Here is a 12,275-nt window from a genome sequence, read left to right as displayed (position 1 = left end):
GCGGTTCCGTATTCCACACACTCTCCGCCGATCAAGCTTCCCCTCTTAAAAATCGGCGGAGGAGCGACTGTCTTTCCATCGGCGTCATTCGCCTCCTGCTCGTAGATCGAGGAAACTTCGAGTTTCCTCGGAACCACTTGCCCCTCTCCTCTGTGAAAATGTGGAGAGGCACTTTTGCTTCTTTGAGCTTCTTGTCTAACGGGGTCCAGAGGTGTCGATGGAACCAAATCGCGACGATCGCGAATAGCCTGTTGAGGTCTGACGATCAAAACAGGCTGATTCTGGCCCTTCTGACTCTGCATTAGAGGCGGTTTTCCTATAGGATTCGATTTAGAGCATCGAAGATTGCCAGCGGACCACGAAGCTGGATTACCATGAGCAACAGGCACGGCAACACTCGTGGGACTTCGAATCGCAGTTTGTCTAGGTGTCGACGTTCTGACAGGATTCTTCTTGCAATAGGAGGATTCCTCCATCAGATTCTGCTCGTAAATACGTCGTTGTTGTTCCTCGTCCAGCTTCTTGAGCTGCTGCCAGTACACCGCTTCCCTGACCTCGGGTAAATCAATTTTTCGAGCCATCTGTCTGGAGCTGGCGCTCACAGGAGACGCCAGTGACTTCCTATGTGCTTCCAACGCCTTTTGCTGCCAGTAGAACGCTTCTAAATGCTGTCTGGTCTTTTGTTTCGAAGGTGACAAAGGTCCGCTATTAATGCTCGATGTTCCCCGTTGTCCATACATTGGTTCGCAGATTTTCTGAACGTACATCGTTTCTGGCCGAGACTCTTGCTGCTGTGAAACACTTTGCTCTTCTACGCCAACCCTATTAGCGTTTCGTGCTAATTGAATTTCCACCTGACGAGAAGCAACAGCATTTTGCGAATGATGAGTTTGCTCTCGATGATGATGATTTTCTTTGGACCCTGACTCGGTCAAATGGACAGACTTCTGCGTGTTTGGTTGCACTTCTTTCAGCGGACTCGTACGAGCTTCGCTTGGCTGCTGTGGACTCGCTTGTGGAGAAGACGTGTGTGCTTGAACCCAAGCCACTCTGTCATCGCCGTCGTTCCTATTTACATTATCCGATCTATGGTTTATGTTTTCCGGCGAATGAATTCTTGGAGAGCTAACAACCGCGTTTCTTTGACTTTTGTATCCGTAAATGGGCTCTGGTCTCGGTATTTCTGTATTAAAGTCTCCATTGGCCCCTGCAGTGCCTTTAATCATAGTAGCATCCTTATTTGGACTGGAATCTTGGTTACGTTGATCCACGGAATTAACGTTAACAAGTTTACGGGGTGTGTTCGTCATGTGAACAGGTGATTCTATAGCGCAGCGTCTGGAGTCGTTCGAAGGACGTGGTATTCTCGTCTCGCAGGTGGTTTCTCTTTTCGGAGAAGCTATCAGAATCTGCTCGTTGGGTTGAGCTCTCCTGGAAGCTGGTAGACGTTGTCGCGATCCAAAGGGAGAAATCGGTTTGCCTTGGCTTCCGCTAGGGGAAGTCGGACCACGATTCGATTCCTCGCGATTATTCGCTTCTCCAGCTTGCCTTTCATCCTCGCGTTTTTCATTCGCCAGATTTTCTCTCGGCGAAACAGGTCTTTCTCCTCTCGAACGAGTTCTCTGACACGGGGAAACTCTCTTGTCCAAAGAGTCTTCGATCGAACGGTCGAGTTGCTTAGCATTGGCCGAATTCTCTTGGCAAGGAGAAGGCGAGGCAGGAGTCTCGTCATAAATCCTCTCATCCATGCATCTAGTCGACGATCTGGAGGGCGATTTCTCATTTTCGTAGATCCCTTCTTGCCTAGAATCTTCCTCGTCGAACTCGCGTCCATTGGGAGACCCGCTATTTCGAGGCGAATGTAAATAATATTCGCCGCTCTTCGAACTGGATGGCGAGAATTCGCTTTTCTGGCTAGAATTGGGTGTGCAACTGGAATCCCCGTAATCTCCTGATTTCTGACTGGACCCCGAGGAAAGATACTTGGGGGATCTACCTACCAAAGGGGCTCTGTGATTCTGATTTACTATCGGCTGCCTAGTAATCTTCACCTGTGCAGACACAGACTTCAAAATCAGGCCAGGAGGATTGTCATTTTCGTACAATCCAGGTTCGTTCAGGTATTCCGGCGGCTTATCGTACGCATTCTTTCCATATCTGGCAATTTGCTCTTGCCTTTCCTCTTGCTCCTCCAAATAGTTCTCGTAGTTGGCCAATTCGGTCCTTGAGTGAGGTATCGCGGGCAACGGTCGATCCATCGGATGAATGGCCCTGGGCCTAACTAGGTACCTCTCGCTAGGTGGAGCAGAGATCCTTCCAGAAGGTGCGTGATTCCTCTGAAAGAAGTAAGGCGGTCTACTCGCGTGATTCGGCTCCTGCAGACTGTGTTTTCGTTCCAACTGGCCGTATCGCTGGCCGCATCTCTGGCTAAATTCCTCGCGCTTCTGCCTCTGCTCGAATTTCCTGATGTCGGGCGAGATTCCCAGCTGCGCGTTCCGCTCGTTCCACCTTTCGTCCGGAGCGATAGAGCTTAGACTGGAATCAGTCGTATAAGATCTCGGAGCTCCGCTTCGATCGCGTAACAGACCTTCGTGATCCTCGTCTCTGGCTAGGTGATCCGGGGTGCTCGTTATGGGTCCTTGATCCGGAAAGAGCTCGCGCTTAATTTCATCCAGCCTCTCTTCGATTATCGACCCGTTCAGGCTGTTGTCCAACTTCACGTTCCTCTTTATATCTTCGTTCAGATTCATCGTGTCAGGAGACCTGGTGTAGTTCCCGTTTTGCTGGTAACGAGCAAAGTGTCTGTCGTCGGGCCTCTTTCTCTCTTTAGACTCCTTCTTCTTGTAGTCTTTTCGAGAATCCTTCGGAGAGAAGAAACCAGGCAGCAGACGACGAAGGCCCAGTTTCTTCTTTTGTTTCTCCTCTTTCTTCGTCCGAGAGGAAGTGCCCGCCTCCATGGTGAACTCTCTTATCAGATTCGCGTAGCCGTCTGTTTTACAACTCTCTCTAACTAACGCAAAATCAACGCTGTCTGTGTTCGTGGAACTCGAAATTTTCTCGCTTTCGATCCTCGGTTGTTCTGTGAAACTCTTGGCTGTCTCGTTCCTAGGATTCCAGAATTCCTTCGACAATAAATACACGGACTCGTTCCACAGATTAGAAGCTCCCAACTCTATCTCTTTTCGCCGATCAACTTCCACATTGTCAGAGTCATTCTCGATTCTCTCGTTCTCCTTTTCTCTGATGTCCTCGTCCAAAGACTTGATCCTGTCCTCGAGACAGGAATCCGAGTCGACCGTACTGAGCGTGCTGTCAGCGAGAATTTCCTCGCAAGTTCTGTTGCCAGGAAGATCGATCGATCGTTCAAACTCGGGCCTGCGTTTTCTCTGGTCGAAGAGCGGCGTCTGAGGATCGTAGTCCTCGCTCTCCCTGGAGGAAACACTGCCCAACTCCTCCACGTAAGAGGACTTGGACGATTCCGAGGAGTGACGATCCAATTGGTTCTTCAGGAACTCCCCGGACCACCTCTTCTCCACTTCCAGCACCTTCTCGCTGTAGATAGGCCTCTTCCTCGAGTCTGACTCTTCTTCTACAGTGGAAACAGATTCGCGATTCACGTCCAGCAAACCGTACTCCTCGATCTTCAACCTCTTGTCGAGATTATGCTTCTGCAGAAATTCCTCGTCGAACGTGATTCTACTGGCCAACTTCTCCTGGCCAGGCTCCGCGTCGGATAACTTGAGAGCCCGGTTTTCTCGCGATTCTAGTAGTTTCTTTTTATATTTCTGAGCAGTGTTTGCGTCGATTTTCGTGTTCAGGTTCTGTTGCAATACTTCGATGTTTGTTTGGCTCTTCTCTAATCGATTTTTCGCGTCGATCTCTTCTATCTCGTTGTCCTTATCTTCCTTCGTATCTTTATCCCGTTCTTCTTTCTCTTCGATTTTCCCGCTAGGCTCGTTCTTCCTTTTATTTTCCGATCTGTCGGCAACAAGTTCGTCTTTCCGCCAATCTTTTCTCGAAATCTTCGTCGGGGTAAGATTTTTCAGTGAAATCGCTATGCTGCCTATAGACGGACTCTTGCTTAATTTAACAGGCTTAATTCTCTTTTCTGTAGTCGTCGATTCCGTGTTTTCTTTTGACGGAGCATCGTTACAGATATCGGTACTGTTAGGTGCAAGAATATCTTCGGGAAGAGAAACACGAAATTTTCTAGAATCCGCCGATTCGTTGGTTTTTGATCGCGAAAACGCTGGCTTACCAGGCTCGGATTTTATCGAAAGTTTCCTTTTCAACGAAGTTTCATTCTTCGTTAAAAGAACCTCGCGAGAACCAGCAGATTCTAAGACGATCTTTTCTACTGTAACTTTGTCTATCGACAGAACTTTCTCTTGCTCCCCTTGATCTTCGCTCTTGGCAGTTTGGTGCGTGGAATCGCGATCGGTTCGCGCGTTCGTGTTCCAGGGATTCTCATCGACGATTTCCTCCGCCGCCTCCATCCTCCTGTACCCAGGAAGCGCAGCTTGCCACCGCCTAGAATTGAAATCAAGCGTTCGTCGAATCTTTCTGTGCATTAGCTAAATTTCGCTGAAACGTTCAGATTACAACAGGAATAGTTATAATGCGCCATAGTTTCTTACTAGCTGTTTATATTTATCGAACAAAGAGGAATAAGTCGCACAAGCATCACCATATAATATTTCAGACTATATTAAAAAGTTATTTATAAAATTTATAAACTAATAAATTAATAATAGAGTAAATAAAATTAATAGTATTTTTTAATGGAAATTACCAATATAATAATTACAATTAATATTATTATAAAATATATGCAGATATTATATACTGTACGCATTTGACCTGATTTGCTGACCAAGTTGTTCGTCATACTTCGACAACGTAGCGGTCTGACAAACGAGCAACGACGCGCTTAACGAGTCCTGCTACTTCATAAGTGTCGAAGTAACTACTTCAAGAAAAACTCTACATCTTTATTCATGTATATCCGTGATCCGGAGACTGAATTCACGCAGAAATATTCTAAATAGGGGAAGGTGCATATTATTGTAACCTTGAGTATACATTATGTCTTCTATTTATCTCAATAGATTTCTATTTATGTTCCCTGTAGCCTCTAGCCAAAGCTATAGGCGTAACTTTTTTGGTAATGTCCTGTTGCTATAAATATGTCGGAGATGAAAGGACATCGGGACTTCTCTTTTGGAATGTTGGAAAAAACTCCAATACCCTAGTCCAGACTTTTACTATAGCTTCACTTAAGTAACAAAGATGAGAAATATTTTTAATGTTCTAATCCGATTTTATGACAATGGGCTTGGACTCGAAGTGACATAGTGGGTCACTGAACGTAGCCACGGTCACGGAGGGACGTGTACCTGACAGAGGTATGGGATGATTATATGGCTTTCCTGGGGAGGGGGGGGGGCTAAGGTTAATTCGTACAAAATAAGGCATGTTTTTGTGAATTATTTGTGACGACACAATTAAAATCTCTTTATTAAAACCAATAGTACATTAAAATATGACATTCGAAGAATATTGTATAAAATTTTCACGGAGAAATATTAAAAAATACGGCAATGGCAGCAATTATTCGGACGTGTCTCGGAAAAAAGTAGAATTGCGGTGCCCCTCATAACTTGGTGCAGGATCATCCGAAATCAAAAAATCAAAGTTCATTCGTTAGGTAACAGTTTTCCCTAGGTAACGCTGGGAAGGTTTCTCAAAATTTCAATTTTTTACTTTTTTGGAGCGCTTTGAAGGGATAAATTAGCCGATTTTGCGAAAATTTGCGGCTAATTTTTCATTCAAAGTGTTCCAAAAAAGTGAAAAATTGAAATTTCGAAAAACCCTCCCAAAGTTACCTGGGAAAAACTGTTACCTAACGAATGAACTTTGATTTTTTCATTTCGGATGATCCAGCACCAAGTTATGAGCAATTCTACTTTTTTCCGAGACACGTCCGAATAATTGTTGCCATTGCCGTATTTTTTAATATTTCTCCGTGAAAATTTTATACAATATTCTTCGAATGTCATACTTTAATGTACTATTGGTTTTAATAAAGAGATTTTAACTGTGTCGTCACAAGTAATTCACAAAACATGCCTTATTTTTGTACGAATTAACCTTAGCCCCCCTTAAAAACAAAGATTGACCCGAGAGGTGGGGAGAGGAATATATAAGGGCAGTTCCACTTAATCTTTTTGGAGTTCATGCAGATAAGTTTTACCTGTACGTGGAGTTGTACGTGTATTACATCGCATTCGTCATCCCGTGGACCGTGGATTCGTTATCGAACCTGAATTCGTCGTCATCAACATCTCGACTATCCGATCGCCGCTATTAATTATAGTGCCCACATTTGTACCAATAAATATCAGCTATATCCGCGATGGTAAATTTGAGTGAAAGTTTATCGAACGCCCAAAATTCCAACCTTAATCCGACAAATATGTGAACGTGTTTCCTATCATTGCATTGTCTAGTAACACTAAGAGAGTAAGCATGTGAATCAGCATAAACTTATACATTATATTTATATCTTTAATTATTTCAATATACTTTTCTATTACAAATTCATCCACTCGTTGTTCAATCAGTCAACCTCAACCTCAACAATAAGCAGAGCTAACGTTATGTTTATAACAGATAGAGACACTGAAAAGCGTGGAATTGCTGAAATCCGAGACAGGGTAATTGTTGTCAGATGCATGCTACTTATTAGCGAATTGTAAAATTTCGCAAGAAGAAAAGAGTACCGTACATCGACACGACGCGACGTCGCGTTAACACGTTGACTGCCGCGCGTGTTTTCAACGAAATCTCCTTCATGCCACGAATGCTGCAGTACCAAGCGTACTCTGCTAGACTGCCACCGATATTTAAGATAACTTAAAATCTCTGGCCTAATTCGTTACAATGCCGAAAAGAAAAATGGAAAACTTATTTCTTAGTGAGTCAAACAGCAGTGAAAAAGAAAGCTTTTACGAGGCTTACGCAAATTCGGATAGCAGCGATGAGAAAGAAATCAGATTTCCTAGAAATAGAAATAGAAATAGAATTACATCGTCTGATTCTGATTCGGATATTGACAAGTACAATCGTAGTGATAGTGAATGTAACGAAGATACCGTCGACGAGATTTTACAAGAATTGGTCATTGAGGAAGAAAGAAGAACTGATGATACCGAGAAAAGTACAATTCAATTTGAAGAATGAAATGAATTTAGTGGTTGGCAGAAATCATTTTTTTCCAGAGACAGACAGCCTCATTAGGCAATTACCTGGCGATGTTAATCTATATGACGTGTTCGAGCTGTTCGTTGATGACGAAATAATATATTTACTTGTATCAGAAAATTGCAACAAGGAAGGATGTAAATATTAGAAGATTTAGAGAATTATTAGCTGGAAAATTATTAGGGTTGTCTGAAAATACAAAAATCCTTGTCTTCGACGGAATCAGCATAATATCGCCGTTCGAAAAAATGATTTCGCAAGAAGCATTAGTCGCGCGTGCAAACTATGTTATGCGGATAAAAGACGTCGATCGGACCGATCAAAGACACGGGAGAATTTAAAAAAAACAACAACTTATTGTCCAAATTGTCCGACCAAACTCAGCTTTGTATAGAATGCTTCGAATTTTTACATTCTGAATAATTTTCTTAATAAACCACTTTCGTATTACTTCTATAACAATTCAATAGTTTTATTACTTCCTGTGGAATATCTTTTCAAATACCTACGACGATCCTTCGCGAGTAATCAAATAAGCGTCACCCGAATACGGATGACGCGACCCTATCAGAAACTTTGCTGTCACCCGAATATGGGTGACGCGACGGTGAACGTGTTAAAATAAAATTACGATCAAACAAAAGAATTCTTCATCGACATAGCCGCGAATATTTTTCATCGACTCGCAAGTGGAATACGATTGACCACGACTTGTCCAACGAATAATTTTCGTTTGTCCGCTTTCCGGAAGACCGACGAAAAGATTTCGATTGGACAAATCGTGGACAATCGTATTGCACTTACGATCCTTCTCAAGTAGTCAAATAAGCGTCACCCGAATACGGATGACACGGCCCTATCAGAAACTTTGCTGTCACCCGAATGACGCGACAGTCAACGTGTTAATGTTTCTTTGGCAACGGGAACGGTATGTACTGTACAGAGTTTCCGCGTTCGCGCTAACGAACCGTAGAGCAAACGGTTTCGAGGCCGAAGCGAAAGGATAGAGGCTGGTGGCGAGTTTAGCGAGACGCTATGCAGGCGCCAGGATAATATCGGTCGCGGTTGGCACATGGTATCGCGTTACCTTGATTACGAGAAACCGATCTAACTCAGCCATACATTTATCTCGACTACCATATTACGTGACTCGTGCTTCGTCTCTGACACGAAAGAATTTCATTGCGTCTCGTGGCAAATTCGATCTCTCCGTTCGCTAACTAATTACGCGTGTATTATGTTCTTTGGACCAACATACATCGTAGAATTAATTGGAATTCGTAGTCGACGTGTCTCGAGAGTGTCAGCTTCACACTGTCGGCACAACCGACTTTGCAGATATACGACAGCCTAATTTCGTAACAACAAATAAAATAATGTTGGTAATTTGATTAAATACGAACTAAACGAAAACAATTGGTTTTTCTTTGTTTAGAAAAATTCATTATTTCCAGGAGCATGTGCAGCCGCCACGAGAATACTCGGAATTTCTGCCGATCGCGTACCTGTTGATAACTAGCCGCCCCATTTATTTACGTTACGTTATTGGGTTGGCAACTAAGTGATTGCGAATTTTTGATAACTAAGTGATTGTCATTAGGTGGTATTGACAGAATCCGCAATCACTTAGTTGCCAAGCCAATAGGTTACGGAAATACCGAAATTATTTTACGGTGAAACGAAAATACGGATTTTTTCGCTCTACGAATATTACAACGAGTATTCTACGAGTATCGTGAACAGGGTAAATATTTCACCGTGTTGCATGGATCCTATGCATTTTTCCATCTGTAAATTATTATTTGCTTGCGTAATAAATTCTGTCGCCCCTTGGTGTCTTCACGTTTTCAGGAATATTACGAAAACCTTGTTTATGCTATTGTAGATGCAGCGAGTGCAAAATGCGAGAAGTAATATGCAGAAATATCGCTGGACATTGCATCGTTAACCCTTTGCACTCGGAATTTTACCTCAATTTCGATACCAGAAGCTCCCAACGCTTTTAGGTGTTTTATTTGAAGTTTACTTGAACTAAAAAATAAGACAGTTGAAATAAACAAAGGAAGAAAGAAATTCACTTAAATACCAATTTTATTCACACTATTGTTGTATTTTGCACATTTTAAGTGTATGACATATCTTGAAACAATTTCCAGGATCCAATGCTGCTCTCCTATCGCATGTTTCATAAAAAAAGATGGCGCTCGACAAAGGAGCCCCTGAGATAAGAAGTGATGTCGAGTCACGCTCGACATAGGAGTGCAAAGGGTTAATGACAATAATAAAGGAAAAATTAACGTCACGGTTACCTCGTAAAAATTCGTTAGTATTGAATTGGTAACTAAATGATCGCTGATGTTATCAATACCACTTATTGACAAAATCCGCAATCATTTAGTTGCCAAGCCAATAGATATATCGAATTACAGATTTCTTTAATCACACGACAAAAATGATCGAAGTTTCATTAGAATTTACGATATCTCAGATAACTGGAATGTTTTCTGCAATTGACAATAATAAGCGTGATACTAGTCTCTTGACTCTGGCAGATAATTTCTCGTAAAAGCCAAGAAATAAGTAAAAACGAACTTGTTCTTTCCCTGCGGTCTCCGAACGACTCTTCCGACGTTTGCCTGTAGTTGCCTCTATACTCTTCGTATAGAAAGTGATTTTCCAGCAGACGAAGCAAGCCAATTTCGCTTGGTAAAACTTGGAATTAATAACGGCGGATATGTTTTATAACTTCGGGATAAACAACATTGTTTCCATTTACCAGTTACTTTTCTCCCACACAACTGCCACTTACGTGGTTACTGCCGCGATAGCCAGCGAATATCTCAACGACGACGTTACTGCCACCTGCCGGCCAGGGTTGTTGCAAAAATTACGAAACTTTCGTAGTTTAGTGAAACTAGATACGTGTGAGACCAGCCACGCGTTTATCTGAAGATTTGCAGCGATTACGCTGTGTATGTGTTCGCTCGATTCGGACTATACGAGAAGGCTATAGGGCTATAGCGAGCCAAGTTCTCAGAAGCGAAGATTTGTTCGGGTGCAACCGAGGGCCGCGACGTTTCTTCGGATAATCGCGATAAACAGAGTTTTAACTGGTGAGTCAAGCGACAGAGCGGTGATCGGATTGGCGGCCGCAACGGAAGAAGCAACATCGTACAGTAGCGAAGAGCAACGACCGTAACCGATTCCCTCGGCAACCCGCAAAGAGCCCGAAGCGAGACTTCTTAGTTATTTTTTAGCGCGTTTTTCGCGGTCCCGTTACCTTTCCTTTCGTCCGCCATCTCTCTCTCTCTCTCTCTCTATCTCTTTCTTCCTTTTTTTCTCTTTCCAGTCCCGGCAAACGCTTTTACGAATCTAAGAACAGCTGGGTCATGCGCCATGTTTACGTACATGTACAAGGTGAGTCGGTAAAAATCACCATCTCACGTAATTCGTTAACCGACTGAGTTTATCATTTACCAGGTAAAATTCATCGCGTCTAAGGATGGAACGAATCTTGATCGAACGAATACATTTTGACTTTTCGATGCCTCGCATTCTCTGAGATATCAAGCTGATCTTCAGTTTCTTAACAGTCACCGTGTATTGTAGCCGCCAAAGAAAAAACGAATTCGATGACCTTTAACAATTCAAACTCGTTGTCTCTCTCGGTCGAAACACGTGGAGAACTACGAGATCGCGAAGAAAAGAACGATAATCCGTAAAGTAAAGTTTAGCCGAGTAGAGTGCTGGAACATTAATGCCGGCCACTGTACGTACAGTACGTACATATTCGAACACTTAGAAAATTTTTGTACGCGAATATACCGTGCGCGTTAGACGAAACTTCTTGAGAGCAGGAGGATGGAAATTGGGTGGTTTTAGACCTCGCTTCCGCTTTTTCCACGATCGTTGCCGAAACTGGAACAACGAAAGATAATTAAAGAGAAAGATAGTGGCGACAGCCTGGAGGAACAGTACGCTTCAAGGAAACGCAATATGTGATCTTTATTGAAATTAATACGTCGGTGTTGCATTACGCAGCAGTCGATTACAAAAATACACTCTGTCGCCACCGATTACATAAACGTTTTGTATCGAAGGTTGACGTAATCGGGTCGGTTCCGTGCTGTTCCAATAAACAAACGAAGAAAACCATCATCGAACATCGATGTAAATTTGAAAGTGTTCGCTTGGGTAGAGAGGTCCCTATGTTTAACGCTGTGAAATTCCGCTCTTTCTCGTCGTCAATGAGTTCATTCTTCCTCCACAGGTTTATCATTCCTAAAGAACATCTCTGTGCCTGTATTGCTGTTTTCGTTCCTGTAATACGCCTGTTTCTGTTCCCTTGCCTGTTACATTGAAATCCTATTGTCTCTGGTGAAATGCAATAAAAATATAACGCCTTTTTTCTGCCCAAGTAATTAGAACATAATTTAGCGATAGGAATCAATGGTCAAAGTGAGATACTATAGGATTGGCAATTAAGTGATTGCGGATTTTTTCATTAAGTGTTGTTGAGTTGGCAATATCTGCAATCGCTTAGTTGCCAACCTGATATTTCGAAATCGTGAGAAATAATAAAGTCGAATGGGAAGGTAAATAACATAAAATAAGGCTGTCAAGGGAAGACGCGCGAATTCGAAGAATTATGAGACTTTGGGGATATACGGAGGATATATAACTACTACCAAGGGATAGGATTGACCCCTGAAAATCCAGTTATTTTCCGATACTAATTGTAAGAGATAGGAAACACGCTATCGGACGAAAGTTACTTCTTTCAATTGGGGCTATCATTTGGTAAAATTGTTTGTCGATTTTACAGCCAGTTATAACGTAAAATCGGAAAATAACCGGATTTTCAAGTCCTATGATGCCCCTACGAGTCGAACAAAGTTACACAATATTTTTGAAATTGTCTGCTAGGGCCAGAAAATTTATGATAATTTCATTGGTATATGTGGATTATGGCTATGTACGTAAATATTGCAACTATTGAGGTTAGCAACTAA

At 42.6% G+C, this 12,275-nt stretch overlaps 2 protein-coding genes across 4 annotated transcripts in view; one reads left to right on the top strand and one right to left on the bottom strand.

The window, feature by feature from the left end:
- The window catches only part of LOC100746934, a 73,722-nt gene that overhangs the window by 44,791 nt on the left and 16,656 nt on the right, over window positions 1-12,275 (bottom strand). For 2 of the 3 annotated variants that reach the window (XM_033321209.1, XM_033321207.1), the window contains exon 2: window positions 11-4,530. In XM_033321209.1, the coding sequence (XP_033177100.1) occupies window positions 11-4,496 (4,486 nt within the window). In that variant the 5' untranslated portion in view covers window positions 4,497-4,530. Of the gene's footprint in view, window positions 4,531-12,275 lie in introns of all 3 variants that reach the window. The other variant, XM_033321208.1, reaches the window with a different exon arrangement.
- LOC112212982 lies at window positions 6,629-7,436 on the top strand. Its single transcript, XM_024368266.2, has one exon. It carries the CDS (start codon window positions 6,943-6,945, stop codon window positions 7,240-7,242), a length of 300 nt encoding a protein of 99 aa, XP_024224034.1. The 5' UTR covers window positions 6,629-6,942; the 3' UTR covers window positions 7,243-7,436.

The sequence above is a fragment of the Bombus impatiens genome, unplaced genomic scaffold (assembly GCF_000188095.3).
Source record: "Bombus impatiens unplaced genomic scaffold, BIMP_2.2 scf_0417, whole genome shotgun sequence".
Taxonomy (NCBI): Eukaryota; Metazoa; Arthropoda; class Insecta; order Hymenoptera; family Apidae; genus Bombus; species Bombus impatiens.
This window is presented reverse-complemented; position numbering and strand designations above follow the sequence as displayed.

Coding starts and splice junctions, on each gene's coding strand:
- LOC112212982 (XM_024368266.2), top strand. CDS start 6,943: ATGCCGAAAAGAAAAATGGAAAACTTATTTCTTAGTGAGTCAAACAGC.